A 15256-nucleotide genomic window follows, 5' to 3' on the forward strand; every position below is an offset into this window, starting at 1 on the left:
GCTTGGGCGCTCGCCTAGGCACTTGAGTGAGACGAGGCTCGAGCACCTAGCAAAACCTTTGGGCGAGGCGTTTTGATGAAGCGCCACTAGGGCGCTCACCTGAGCCCAAGCGTTGAGCACCTCGAGCGAGCACCCAACTAAAGATGGGATTGGGTACATGCCTGGTTCGATTAAACAAGCAAGTTGGTTAAATCGAACCAATTAATCTGCCCGAACACAAAACCCACACTCCTCTCCATCATTGGAGTGAAACCCTACATCCGTAGCTTCCTCCGTTATCATCACTTTTGTCTGCAGCTTTGTCCACCATTGTTGCCTTCATCCGCATCTTCCTTTATGAGTACTTTGCTGGGGGGGGGGGGGGGGGGGGGGCGCCTAGCACCTTGGACGTTTTGGGACCTTAGTATCTTTTGGTGCCTAACACTTTTAAAAACATTGTACTCATAAAGTCATTACTCAATGGATAATTATGTAAAAGTATGACAAACTAAAACCATTAAATCCTTCAGCATGTTGAAATTGATAGAGACTTGATGCCAAAGAAAGATTGCCAATAGGTGACCAAATAAGGTATGACACAGTCCAATAATAAAAACTTTTAGATCATAGAGCCACATGTATACTACTATTTCTGATAATATTAACTACTATTACTTTCTATGAGCTCATGAATAGAAAGTGGAGTAGTGCCTCAAAGTATTATGCCAACTAATATACACGTGTCCAAATCTTCTCTGGATGTGGGACCACACTAAAATGCAATGCAGCAACATCTACACATCTTTATGCACATATCTCTTAAACTATACACAAACAACTAAAATTTCAGGTTCCTATCATATCATGAAACACAAGTAAAGAAACTCCAAAGAACATGGGGTGGACAGTATACAAAAAGGGGGGGGTGAATTAGTGCAGCGGATTAAAACTTCGATTTTAATCAAAATCTTTCGTACGTTAAGAACGAAACTTGAGAAATTTAACTTGAAGGCGTATTCTTAAAGTTGCGCAGCAAGAGTAATACAAACTAAAGCAGTAAGAAGATTTGCAGTAATGTAAATGACAACAATAAAAAGCAAACCAGAGATTACGCCGATTTTTAGAGTGGTTCGGTCAAATGACCTACTCCACTTGCGAGGCCCCTCTTCGATGAGGCTCCCACCTTCCACTAGCAAGTCTCTTGAAATGGAAGGGTAAACACCCCTCTTACAACCTTTTACAAGCAGCTCAACCTCTTACAAATTTTCAATAAGAAAGAAGGAGGAGAACTCTCTAGCAAATTGAAAACAAGACTTGCTAAGACTTTCTAAGACTTTTTTCTCAATCAAAATGCTTCTCAAAAGTTGTAACCTCAGTTGAGATTTGAGGGGTATTTATAGGCCTCAAGAGGATTCAAATTTTGGGTTTCAAAATTTGAATTCTTTTAGGGTTCCCGGTGCTGGAGGTTCCACCGCCTAGCCAGGCGGTGCCACCGCCCAGCACTCGGGTACTGGACGGTGCAACCGCCCAGCCAAGGAGGTGTCACCGCCCAGCACTCGGGTGCTGGGCGGTTCCACCGCCCAACTAGGCGGTGCCACCGCCTACAGTGTTTTCAGCCCAACTACAGTGTTTTCAGCCACTAGTTGGGCTTCAATCTTGGCTCTCTAGTTCGCTGGTTTAGCTTAATTTTTAGCCTAAACCAACTCTGACTTTGGGCCCAGTTGGCCCCTAACCAGGATATAGGATTATCTCTTAATCCTAATCCTAATTACAAGTGGACTACATAACCAAAACACATCCTAAGCAAATTTTCAACCGCGAACGTCGAGTCTTGTTCCGGCGAGCTTTCCGACGAACTTCTTCCGACGGACTCCCTGCAAGCTCCCAATCTTTGTGATGACTTTTAACGAGTAGCCGAGCCTTCTCGGTGATCTCCGCGAGCCTCCGACGATTTCTTCGGCGAACTTCCGACACGTTCCCGATTTCTTCTCGGATGGTTCCGGCAGCATCTCCGATGATTCTTCGGTCTCTTAAACGTCCATCGAGCTCGACTCCGGTATCCTTGCTTTATGTTTTCTGGTTATCGTAGTTAATCCTGCGCACTTAACTCAATAATATGGATTAGATCAATTAACCCACCAATTGATTATATCATCAAAATCCAAGATTCAACAATCTCCCCCTTTTTGATGATGACAATCAATTGATGACGGAGTTAAACATAACTCCCCCTATCTATATGCCATATTATGAGAAGATAAAAAACACTTGAATTCCATCCCATTGGATTCAAGCATAACCCGATAAGTTCTAATCGTAGAACTTTATCGTTATCCTCATTAAACAATAGTAAGTACGAAACTTCGATGAAAATCATAAGTTAAATGATACGGGACGAATTTTGCTACGACAGAAGATAAAGATTTTCAATATAAATTTCATGTTATCAATCTTGTGATATTTTCAAGGATTTGCAAGTCATATAAGACATTCATATCACACAGAAGATAAAGATTTTCAATATAAATTTCATGATATCAATCTTGTGATATTTTCAAGGATTTGCAAGTCATATAAGACATTCATATCACACAAGTCTTTGTAATTCATATTAGTCATGTCGTATAAGTCATCACTTCTCCCCCTTTGTCATCAACAAAAAGAGACAAGCCAGCTAATTGATGATCATAGAAAAAGGTATAGCATTTATCAAAGTTCATCATTCAAATTTGCCAGAAATAGTTTATCCAAAAGACATCATCATCTATGCAGACAGTAGTTATCTAAAGGAAAGATCAGTTATCATACAATCGATGACAAACATGAACTTGTTTTTAAAAGCAAACAGGACAGAATAAAAAGATACATCAATTTAATCCTTAGGAGGTAATCCACAGTGCTGATACATGATATCTATTTTTTCATTCATCTGTCGTAGTGTCTTCAAAATTTCAACTTGTTGATTCTGAATTTGTTCTTGCTGTGATTTGATCTGAGATAGCTCCGCCATAATGAAATTTTCAGAGGAGGAAACAGGAGCTGAAGGTGCTGCTCCAAAGGGACTAGGAGGAGGAGATTCACTTCCCATAAGAATTGGTGTTTCAGGTTGTTCTATTGGTGTAGGTATTGGATCCGTCCTTCTAGGCTGCCTAACCCATATGCCATTGCTAAAAGTGCACCTAAGTTTTTTTAGCAGGTTTTTATTTATTATGTTATATCGATCATTTTGAATAGATTCTTCATCGGGTGGAATGCAAATGTCATAGGCATGAAGAATTCTAGTGATTAACCTCCCATATGGCAATATAGTATCTTTAGTCATAATTTCCTGCATGTGTTGGCGAATCAAGTACCCAAAACAATTATGCTGACCGGTCATAATCCAATACATGGTTCCTATTTCTAATTGACTTACTTCGTCAAGATGAAATTGTTTGGGGAATATGATGCTTGTGATAATGTGATGAAGAATTTTAGAGTTGAAAGGCATTAAGTGTTCACAGCTCTTGGGTAGGAAGTCAAGGTTTGGATTTGCAAAAATTGTTTTCACGGCTTCGGAATAGGTTGCTCCTATTTTTTTGACGTCCCATTTACCCTTAAAATAGCATCCCCTATCTTTTTCAGTTATGCCAATTAGCTCACAAATGGTGCTGTCAAAAATTCTAATGGGTGTTCCTAGAATGTAAGTGCTTAGGCTATCATTGTCTTCATATAGGTTGGCATAGAACAATTTCACTAACCGTGGATAGATTGGTTCATCTATTTGTAGTAGAGGTAGAACTTCTAGTTGAGCAAACCACTTAATGGGATCTAAGTCCTCTAGTTCATCCAAATCAACGTATTTTCCTTTATGGACACATCGTGTTTCAAATTTTGGAAAGCTAAGGGCTACCTCTTTTGATCTAAAAAGGTCATGGTTATATGAATCTCCTTCAATCCTTATTCCTTTTGATCTCTTTGGTGCCATTTTCTAGACAAGATGATGATGAAATTGTGAAAAATAAGCAAGAGAAAGAGAAAAGAAAAGAGGGATTTCAAGTGTTACCTTGTGGAGATTATGTTGAGAGATGGAAAGCTTGGACCACCAAGAATCCTTCTCCAATGTTTCTAAGAGGTAGAATGAGGGTTAGAGGGAATGGGAGAGGGTTTTGGAGAGGTGTTTCTTCGGGTTGGGGGCGGTGTCACCGCCGGCCCTAACCCCTCGGGTTAAAAGGGTGACTCGGTCGGTGTCACCGCCAAACTGGTCGGTGTCACCGCCTGGCGCCCGAGCGCCAGTCGGTCCAACCGCCGGATCTGGCGGTGCCACCGCTGGCATCACGCGGAGGAAAGAAAAAAAAAAATTTCCCTTCCTTTTGTTTAGCTTCTTCCCTCAAGATCATAATTTATACTTTAATGGATCATTTTGAATTGTAGAAGAAGGAAGAATTCAAATTTATAAACGAAGGGAAAAGAACGAGTTTTTTTTTTTTTTTTTTTGTGACGTTCATTTTAGGGACAATTTAGCATGCCTAATTCCCTTCGGATGAATTCAAATTGGTCTTCATTCAAAGCTTTTGTAAATATATCTGCTAATTGATGCTTTGTGTCAATGAATTCTAGAACAACATCATTGTTAAAAACATGATTGCGTATGAAATGATGCCTAACGTCGATGTGCTTAGTTCTAGAGTGCTGAATTGAATTTTTAGTAAGGCATATGGCACTAGTATTATCACATTTTATGGGAATATTTTTAAAGTGAATTCCATAGTCTTCTAATGTATTTTTCATCCAAATTACTTGTGCACAACATGCACTTGCAGCAATGTATTCGGCTTCCGCCGTAGATAGTGCGACTGAATTTTGTTTCTTAGAAGTCCAAGAAACAAGTGCATGTCCTAAAAATTGGCATGTTCCGGATGTACTTTTTCTATCTATCCTGCATCCGCCAAAATCGGCATCTGCATAAGCTATTAGATCGAATTTTTCAGATTTTGGATACCACAATCCTAAATTTGGAGTTCCTTTGAGATATCTAAATATTCTTTTAACACTCTTAAGATGAGATAATTTAGGATTAGATTGAAACCTAGCGCAAAGTCCTACACTAAACATAATATCCGGTCTAGTCGCAATGTGGTAGAGTAGACTACCTATCATTCCCCTATATGTTTTTTATCGAAACTTTCACCATTTTCATCCATATCTAACTTAGTCGTAGTACTCATAGGGGTGTTTATTGCTTTTGAATTATCCATGTTAAATCGTTTTAACAATTCTAATGTATATTTCGATTGGTTAAGAAATATACCATCACTAAGTTGTTTGATTTGTAATCCCAAAAAGAAAGTTAATTCACCCATTAAACTCATTTCAAATTCAAGACTCATACATTTGGCAAATGATTCACATAGTGATTCATCCGAAGAGCCAAACACAATATCGTCAACATAAATTTGCACAATAAGAAAATTATTTTCAAAATGTTTAATAAACAATGTAGTATCAACCTTGCCTTTGGTAAAATTATTTAAAATAAGAAAGGAACTAAGCCTTTCATACCAAGCTCTAGGAGCTTGTTTTAAGCCATAGAGAGCTTTAGTCAATTTGAATACATGATTAGGAAGAAGAGAATTTTTAAATCCGGGAGGTTGTTCGACAAATACTTCTTCGGAAATAAAACCATTCAAGAAAGCACTTTTAACATCCATTTGAAATAGTTTAAAATTATTACTACTAGCATAGGCAAGGAGCATCCTTATGGCTTCTAATCGAGCCACGGGAGCGAAGGTTTCATCGTAATCGATACCTTCTTCTTGGTTGAAACCTTTGGCCACTAATCTAGCCTTGTTTCTAACCACGATACCATTTTCGTCTTGCTTGTTTCTAAAGACCCACTTAGTACCTATGACTAAGTGGTCACTTGGTCTAGGAACAAGCTTCCATACCTCATTCCTCTCAAATTGGTTCAATTCTTCTTGCATTGCAATGATCCAAAAATCATCTTTTAAGGCTTCGTCAATGCATTTAGGTTCAATTTGAGAAAGGAAAGCGGCGTTAGCACAGAAATTTTTGAAAGAAGAACGAGTTTGAACCCCTTTTGATGTATCTCCTATAATTTGCTCTTTTGGATGAGCATCTACATACTTCCATTCTTTTGGTAAAGAAATTTCGGAAGAAGATGCATTCAAAAGGCTATTTTGAGGAGAGGGTTCATTTAAATTCAAATTATCAAAACCAAGATCATCATCAAAATCATTTTTCTTTAAATTGGAAATTTCATTAAAAACTACATGAATAGACTCTTCAATTACTAAAGTTCTTTTATTAAAAACCCGAAAAGCTTTAGAAACGGAAGAGTAACCAAGAAAGATGCCTTCATCGGATTTAGCATCAAATTTTCCTAAAGCATCCCTTTCATTTAAAATAAAGCATTTACAACCAAAAACTTTAAAATAGGAGATGTTTGGTTTTTTGTTATTCCATAATTCATAGGGAGTTTTGGATAAGGATGGTCTTATTAGGACTCTATTCATGATGTAGCAAGCCGTATTTACGGCTTCGGCCCAAAAGTACTTAGGTAAACTATGTTCATTCAACATAGTTCTTGCCATTTCTTGTAGGTTTCTATTTTTCCTTTCAACTACTCCATTTTGTTGAGGATTTCTTGGAGTTGAGAAGTTGTGATTGTACCCATTACTTTCGCAAAAATTTTGAAAGTCACGGTTTTGGAATTCACCACCGTGATCACTCCGAATTGATGAAATCATGAAGCCTTTTTCATTTTGAGTGAGTTTACAAAATTTAGAGAAACACTTGAAGCAATCACTTTTGTGAGCTAAGAAATAGGTCCAAGTGTATCTAGAGTAGTCATCCACAATCACAAAGGCATATTTGCTTCCACCTAGACTTGTTGTATCAATTGGTCCAAATAAGTCCAAATGGATCAATTGTAATGGTCTAGTAGTGCTAATTTGATTTTTTGGTTTGAAGCTTGTTTTTATTTGTTTGCCTAGTTGACATGCATCGCATACTTTGTCCTTAATAAACTTTATATTTGGAATTCCTCGTACTAATTCTTGAGATGAGATCTTAGATATTGTTTTCATGCTTGCATGGCCTAATCTCCTATGCCAAAGCCAAGCATCATCATTTATGGCGGAGAAGCACATTTCATTACTTAGTTCATCAAGATTGATGGTATAGACATTATTTTGTTTTAAAGCAATCATAGTCATGTTATGATTTGGTTTTTCAATAATGCACATATTTGATTCAAATCTAACGATGTAACCTTTATCGCATAGTTGACTAATACTCAAGAGATTATGTTTCAATTCATCAACTAGTAAGACATCATCAATGGAAAAATTAAATTTGTTACCAATAGTTCCCTTGCCAATGATTTTGCCCTTGTTGTTGTCTCCGAAGGTAACGTACCCTTCTTCTTTGCTAGTGAGCATAGAGAAATGAGATGGATCTCCAGTCATATGTCTTGAGCATCCACTATCGAGATACCATCTCTTGCTCCTAGCTTGTGGGTTTGTCTACAAAAGAGGATGATTTTTAGGTACCCATTTGATTTTGGGTGCCTCAAAAATTGACCCACTAACTTTGTTATTTATGATTGAATTCTTTATAGTTCCTTTAGGAACCCATATTAATTTTTGTGAACTAATTTTCCTAAATGGGCATTTGTAGGCAATATGTCCGGATTTGCAACAAAAGTTGCATTTCACATAAGAGGAAACATGTAATGTAGGTCCTTTTACGAAAGTGGTGGGATTTTGATGTAATCCTTTTACAAATCCAATTCCATTTCTATTTGCGATGTGACCCTTGTTTGCAAGGATCATATCTAATCCTTTGCTACCAACCTTAAACTTGTTTAAGGTTTCCTTAAGAAGCATATTTTCATTTTTTATTGCTTCTAAATGCTCACACTTAGAGCATGGAGGAGTTTGAAGACTATCAAACTTATCTTGTAGCAAAGCATGCTCTTTCTTTAAGATACTTAACTTCTTGCTAACAGTTCTACATTCATCAAATAATTCATGAAAAGCGATAGACAGTTCTTCAAAAGATAAATCTACATTAAATAAATCACATACCTCTTCTCCTAACGCCATTAGCGCGTAATGAGCAACTTGCTCGGTGTTGGACTCCTCTTCTTCGGATACACTTGAATCATCCCACGTTGCCTTGAACGCCTTCTTCTTTGATGTCCTCTTTTTGGCTTGAGGACAATCGTTCTTGTAGTGTCCCGGTTTTTTGCATTCATAGCAAATCACTTGGTCTTTCTTTTGTTCAAATTTATTTTTTGTATTATTTTTAAATCTGTTCTTTCTTAAATATTTTTTAAACTTTTGAGTCAAAAGTGCAATGTCATTGTCACTGTCCTCATCACTTGATGTTCCTTTCAAGTGGTCTTCTTGTGATTTGAGTGTCATATCCTTCCTGTTCTTTGGAAGGGGGTTCTCGAGCTCGTCATGAGCTTGACATGTCATTTCGTAGGTCATTAGAGACCCAATGAGTTCTTCAAGAGGGAATGCTTTAAGGTCTTTGGCCTCTTGAATGGCCGTAACTTTTGGATCCCAACTTTTAGGGAGGGATCTTAAGATTTTAGTTACTAGTTCAAAGTTAGTAAAATCTTTACCAAGAGCTTTGAGTCCATTGATGACATCCGTAAACCGGGTGTACATGTCTCCGATGGACTCACTTGGTTTCATTCGGAAAAGTTCGTAAGAGTGCACAAGGATGTTGATTTTGGACTCTTTCACTCGGCTAGTGCCTTCATGAGTGACCTCAAGAGTTCTCCAAATATCAAAAGCCGAATCACACATTGAAACACGATTAAATTCGTTTTTGTCTAGTGCACAAAACAAGACATTCATAGCCTTTGCATTTAAAGCAAAAACCTTCTTCTCCGATTCATTCCATTCGCTCATCGGAAGAGAAGATTTTTGAAATCCATTCTCGACAATAGACCAAAGCTCAAAGTCCATAGAAATGAGGAAGATTCTCATGCGAGTCTTCCAATATGTGTAATCCGACCCATTAAACAAAGGTGGTCGTGCAATAGAATGGCCCTCTTGCATGCCGGAGTAAGCCATCTCTCTTGGGTATTAAACCAAATATGAGAGATAACCTGGCTCTGATACCACTTGTTAGGATCGGAGCGGCACTAAGAGGGGGGGGGGTGAATTAGTGCAGCGGATTAAAACTTCGATTTTAATCAAAATCTTTCGTACGTTAAGAACGAAACTTGAGAAATTTAACTTGAAGGCGTATTCTTAAAGTTGCGCAGCAAGAGTAATACAAACTAAAGCAGTAAGAAGATTTGCAGTAATGTAAATGACAACAATAAAAAGCAAACCAGAGATTACGCCGATTTTTAGAGTGGTTCGGTCAAATGACCTACTCCACTTGCGAGGCCCCTCTTCGATGAGGCTCCCACCTTCCACTAGCAAGTCTCTTGAAATGGAAGGGTTAACACCCCTCTTACAACCTTTTACAAGCAGCTCAACCTCTTACAAATTTTCAATAAGAAAGAAGGAGGAGAACTCTCTAGCAAATTGAAAACAAGACTTGCTAAGACTTTCTAAGACTTTTTTCTCAATCAAAATGCTTCTCAAAAGTTGTAACCTCAGTTGAGATTTGAGGGGTATTTATAGGCCTCAAGAGGATTCAAATTTTGGATTTCAAAATTTGAATTCTTTTAGGGTTCCCGGTGCTGGAGGTTCCACCGCCCAGCCAGGCGGTGCCACCGCCCAGCACTCGGGTACTGGACGGTGCAACCGCCCAGCCAAGGAGGTGTCACCGCCCAGCACTCGGGTGCTGGGCGGTTCCACCGCCCAACTAGGCGGTGCCACCGCCTACAGTGTTTTCAGCCCAACTACAGTGTTTTCAGCCACTAGTTGGGCTTCAATCTTGGCTCTCTAGTTCGCTGGTTTAGCTTAATTTTTAGCCTAAACCAACTCTGACTTTGGGCCCAGTTGGCCCCTAACCAGGATATAGGATTATCTCTTAATCCTAATCCTAATTACAAGTGGACTACATAACCAAAACACATCCTAAGCAAATTTTCAACCGCGAACGTCGAGTCTTGTTCCGGCGAGCTTTCCGACGAACTTCTTCCGACGGACTCCCTGCAAGCTCCCAATCTTTGTGATGACTTTTAACGAGTAGCCGAGCCTTCTCGGTGATCTCCGCGAGCCTCCGACGATTTCTTCGGCGAACTTCCGACACGTTCCCGATTTCTTCTCGGATGGTTCCGGCAGCATCTCCGATGATTCTTTGGTCTCTTAAACGTCCATCGAGCTCGACTCCGGTATCCTTGCTTTATGTTTTCTGGTTATCGTAGTTAATCCTGCGCACTTAACTCAATAATATGGATTAGATCAATTAACCCACCAATTGATTATATCATCAAAATCCAAGATTCAACACTATACACAAACAACTAAAATTTCAGGTTCCTATCATATCATGAAACACAAGTAAAGAAACTCCAAAGAACATGGGGTGGACAGTATACAAAAAGGTACAAGAACAAGAATGGATATCAAGGTGCACAAAAATGATATACTGATGCTTAAATAAAAATAGATCAATCGATAATCAAGACCAAGGAATGAAGTCCATGGAAAAATAAATCGCATCGATGGAGTTTATTCCAAAAGTAAACGAACAACTGGGTAAATTTTATGCTACAGTTGAAAAGACAATCTCTTCAATACCAATAAATCTCTTTCCTAATTTTATGCATGGACTGTCATTGTAGCTTTTGCCATCACAAATAAAATGCCAAGATTGACGATGAATCAGCTTTTTTCTTTGTCCCAAACCAAACAGTAATCTATTTAAATCAAACCAGAAGGACAGGAGCTTTCCTCTCTGTCAGAGGTCCAAACATCATACAGGAATCAACTGGAAAGTCTCCTTTCCACAAAAAAGGACTGCGTGAAGATGTAGCAAACTTGGCCATCGAGTCAGCTGCCTTGTTTGCCTCCCTAAATACATGCTGTACTCTCACAGCATCAGGAAAACTCAAAAGGAACCTTACATCTCTGTAAACACTTGCAAACTGCCAAGAGGGTTCCTTCTTGCATTGAAACACATCGATAAACAATATAGCATCACTCTCAACTTCAAGGAACTTGATTCCTTCGTCAATGGCAACTTGTAAGCCCTCTTGGTGGTGTAACGATGAATCAGCTTTCATTCTGAGCGTTCTTGGTGGTGATTCGATCAACTACGCTACCTCAATGGCATATCTTGAAAGGTGGCCGTCCTTCCAAAGAAACTAATTCCCACGGATCCACGAATGACAACACTACCCAACCCACTATCTCTCAAGCCCTAGAGAAGCAAACGCAAGCATTATCACACCCTTCTCATTTGATCTTCTTATGAGAACAACAACCAACCAACGAACCAGCCTTCAAGCCCTAGAAGAAGGAACGGCAAGCAACACCAAACCCAAGAAAGAAAGGCCAGAAAGGAACCGCGAGCATTACCAAACCCGAGGAGGGATCGGGACCAACCTATCGCCATTCCGACGGCGACGAAGGCGATGAAGGGGAGGACGTACTTGGATCGAGCCATGACGCGTCGGCTGTTCCCCGCGAATGGTTCTCGAGTTTGGTGGAGAGCTTCGACTCGGGAGTCCGCCGCTGGTTTTCATCTCTCTGTGGGAGCGGAGACTCGAAAGATTCAAAGTATTTGGACGGCTATTTATAATAGTTTAGAATTAATATCACTTAAATAAAAATAAAATATTAATTTATTATTATATTTTAGTCATCACAATAAAAATATTATAAAACGTATTTAAAACATTATGAATGATTTAAATAAACCCATAATCTCGATCAAATCGATTATAAACCTAAAAATATATATCATCATAATAATCTATAAGCAATGATAACCAAAAAAATATAATAATAATATCACTTATAATGTTTAACACTATAAATACTATTAAAATTTATAAATAAACCAAATGAAATACTATAACAGTTTTAAATTGATAAAAAAAGGAGTATTTTTAATATTTTTCATATCAATGGTACTATTTTGAAAAATAAAATAAAAGAGGGGTATCCTTTGGAAGATATAAAAATATGAGTATTTTTTCTAAGAAAAAATTATGGTGCCTTATTTTTTTTGAATTTAAAAATAGCATATTTATGATTCTAAATTTCATTATAACAATGTATCCCTTTACATAATTACATTTTACATCCTCTGAAATATTTTAATTCTTAGTGTATACATCACTCATAATGTATCCCAAAACTTAAGTTTTGGGATCAACTGATCAAACCATAAATGTAATAGTACTTCTATTTATAATATTTTAAATAAACAATAAATAAATTATGTTTATGAGTCTCGATTAATCGAAAAAATAATAATAAATAATAATCAATATTTTGATTAGATGTATTGAAACCGTGTACATGTTCAAAAGTAAACAATGACTTCGATCCGAGAAGACACGACGCACAATCTGATGAATGGCGTTGACTCTGTCTGCATCCTTATTCTCGCCTCTTCCCACCTCGATGAACTGCATTCATGGCTGAGACCGCCAATGCCGCGCCATCTCAAACCCGTTCTTGTTGTGCTGGTAGTCCTCGAAGGCCCTCCGGATCTCCGCCTGCGTGTTCATGACGAATGGCCCATGCTGCACCACCGGCTCCCCCAGCGGCTGCCCTCCTAGGAGGACAAACCTCAGGGGCCTCGCCGACGGGTTTCGGACGATGAGGCCGTCGCCCGGGCCGAGCACCAGCGCGTGGTGGCTCGTCGCGGCGGTCGCGTCCTCCGGGCCGCCGAATAGACCCTCGCCCTCGATGATGTAGGCGAAGGCGTTCCAGGAGTCGGGGATGGGCTGGTCGACTCGGGCGCCGGGCTGCAGCGTGAAGTCGAGGTACATGGTGGGCGTCCTGGTGTAGACCGGCGAGCGGACGCCGAAGGACTCCCCGGCTATGATCCGGACGTCGACGCCGTCCTTCTCCACCCTGCTTATGTCCTTGCTCTGGAGCTCCTGGTACCTCGGCTCCATCCTTTGAGGACATCACAGTGTTAGCATCTCAGTGACTACCGATGAAGCGAACAAGGATTAGAGTTGGATTACATCTTGTCTTTGGAGGAGAGATTGATCCAAAGCTGCAATCCTTTGTTTTCTCCCTCTGCAGCCGGCATCTCTGAGTGAACAATCCCTCTGCCAGCAGTCATCCACTGAAGGAGGAGAAGATGAAGAAGACAGCCAAGATGCGTCAGAATGTGTAGATTAGAATTGATCTGCTCTGGAAATCACCTGTAGATCTCCAGCTCTGATGGTGCCCTTGTGGCCAGCGAAATCTTGGTGAGTGAAGGCTCCCTGGATGACATGGTTCCAGTCAATATCATATCACTTTCTATTTCTTTGGAGAGATAAGCATTTCCAGACAATTAGTCTATCGAGAGAATTACTACCTCCAGCATGTACGTGACCGTCTCAAAACCTGCAGAGGAATCACCTCCAAGATATGAGATCATAGGAAAAAAAAAGGGGTAGAAATCAAGAGTAAATGGAGATCAAATGAAGACAAGGTGAGACCTCTGTGAGGGTGATCTGGGAATCCAGCAGGAGCAGACACTGCGACACCACGAAAAGAAAGAGGTTGACAACCCATGACAGGTCGATCACAGACAAGAAGAGGCGGAGAGAGGAAGTCAAACCTGTGAACTCATCCAACATGAGGAACGGATCCAGGCTTCTGAGTTCTGCCCTGGAGATCGATCCGGATCAGGAAACAAACAGTGGCAGAAGGAGAAGAAGAGGAGGAAATGGATCAGGAATCATCATCACCTTCCGATGCTTCTCCTGACGGTGGCCCCGACTCCTTCCGGCTGCGACCTGGCGAGGACCTTCTTCACCACCTGCCGAGGCTTCTCAATCCTCGGGGTCTCGTGGTCTCCCATCTTCTTCTGGCTGCTGCTGGATTTGGCCTTGGAATCGAGGTCGTCGAACGAGGAGGAAGACCACAAGGCGAAGATGATGAGGTAGCAAGCGAAGAAGAAGATGGCTCGTTTGATTGGTGATGATGGAGATCTGACGCGGAGGAGGCTGGAATTTATAGAAGCCATCTCATGATGATCTAAAGTGCATGCATTCGAAATGGCTACGCCTTCTCTTCTCTGCTCAGAGAAGCGAAGCCAACCTCGGCAAGAAGTAGAGGGCGAGGAAGCGATGGGATCGGGTGCTGCAGCTGGCGGCGGCTTTGGACCGGCTCTGCGGTTACGTAAGCCTCATGTAAGCATGACGTAGAGCTCCTTCTATCACGTGCCCCACGTGAAAAGAATGATGGAAAATAAAATAATTTTATGTGCTTTATAACTATAATTAATACTTAATTATTTATATGGGATATATCATATCCCATCTCTTGGCATAAGCTTTATTAGGTTCATATTTCTCATCCAATTTTTTAGGGTGCACTTTGGGGACTAATTGGATGTCTAATTAGTTGATTGGTTGGTATAAATCCTAAATACTTCCTCTTGACCAGAAGGCTCAAAATTGCTCTTCTATGATCTGATACATTCTTTTAGTCCAAATAATTTCATGATTGGGAGTATTTGGAAGTATGATATCCAAAATATATGTCCATTATTACCTAAATATTTTTGGCAGGGGCTTGAATGCCTTCATATGATTGATTGACCATAGGAGAAAATGGAGGATGAACCTCCTATCTATTAAGAGGAATTGATAAGCAATTATGATTCTGAAATATAAGGTCATAAAGGCCTCCTACTTTGAGAAGAGGGTGGTGGATGTGTTTTTGTGAGGAGAATTTAAAGTAATTATAATTTTTATAGTATCAAGTTATGAGGCCTTTTCTTGGATTGAGGAACAACAAAATTGAATTATATATATAATATATAATCTAAAAAAGAAAAAAAAATTGAGATGGAAATTGGTGCTATTATTAAAACATATGAATAATATATATAATGGTAATATTAATTGAATTTATTTAATATGATTAAAGGCTTCTTCACTTTTGTTTGTTCTTATTTTAAATTAACATTTAAATTTTGTATCCATAACATTTACTTTCTTCACGAAAATCATCCATCATATGCAAACCCTATCACTTTCTATATAACACAAATCAGTATTTCTGAACGTAACTTAAGCTTTACATAATCAATATAAAATTTTTTGATGCAAAGATGAATGATAATACTATCAAAATCTACATTGACTAAACATATTAAATTTGCTAAATAAGATTTTGAA

The 15256-nt window shown here is 39.3% G+C and overlaps 2 protein-coding genes across 7 annotated transcripts in view; both read right to left on the reverse strand.

Moving 5' to 3' along the window:
• The window catches only part of LOC103977117 (prolyl 4-hydroxylase 1), a 30860-nt gene extending 19213 nt beyond the window's left edge, over positions 1 to 11647 (reverse strand). For 2 of the 5 annotated variants that reach the window (XM_018823134.2, XM_018823133.2), the window contains exon 1: positions 11478 to 11647. In XM_018823134.2, coding sequence (XP_018678679.2) covers positions 11478 to 11565 — 88 coding nt within the window. In that variant the 5' untranslated portion in view covers positions 11566 to 11647. The remainder of the gene's footprint in view (positions 1 to 11477) is intronic. The other 3 variants (XM_065141304.1, XM_065141303.1, XM_009392538.3) reach the window with 2 other exon arrangements.
• A 736-nt stretch (positions 11648 to 12383) lies between these two features.
• Positions 12384 to 14308, reverse strand: LOC103977115 (pirin-like protein). 2 transcript variants are annotated; one of them, XM_009392537.3, is made up of 7 exons: positions 13820 to 14308; positions 13690 to 13739; positions 13568 to 13606; positions 13444 to 13472; positions 13286 to 13348; positions 13103 to 13206; positions 12384 to 13031 (listed from the first exon to the last, which is right to left on the reverse strand). In XM_009392537.3, exons 1-7 carry the CDS (start codon positions 14095 to 14097, stop codon positions 12542 to 12544), a joined length of 1053 nt encoding a protein of 350 aa, XP_009390812.2. In that variant the 5' UTR covers positions 14098 to 14308; the 3' UTR covers positions 12384 to 12541. The 2 variants fall into 2 exon arrangements, with proteins under 2 accessions (XP_009390812.2, XP_065000903.1); XM_065144831.1 differs by having other exon boundaries at positions 13690 to 13734; positions 13820 to 13959.
• Positions 14309 to 15256: the final 948 nt, after the last annotated feature.

This window comes from Musa acuminata, chromosome BXJ3-3 (genome assembly GCF_036884655.1).
Source record: "Musa acuminata AAA Group cultivar baxijiao chromosome BXJ3-3, Cavendish_Baxijiao_AAA, whole genome shotgun sequence".
NCBI lineage: Eukaryota > Viridiplantae > Streptophyta > Magnoliopsida > Zingiberales > Musaceae > Musa > Musa acuminata.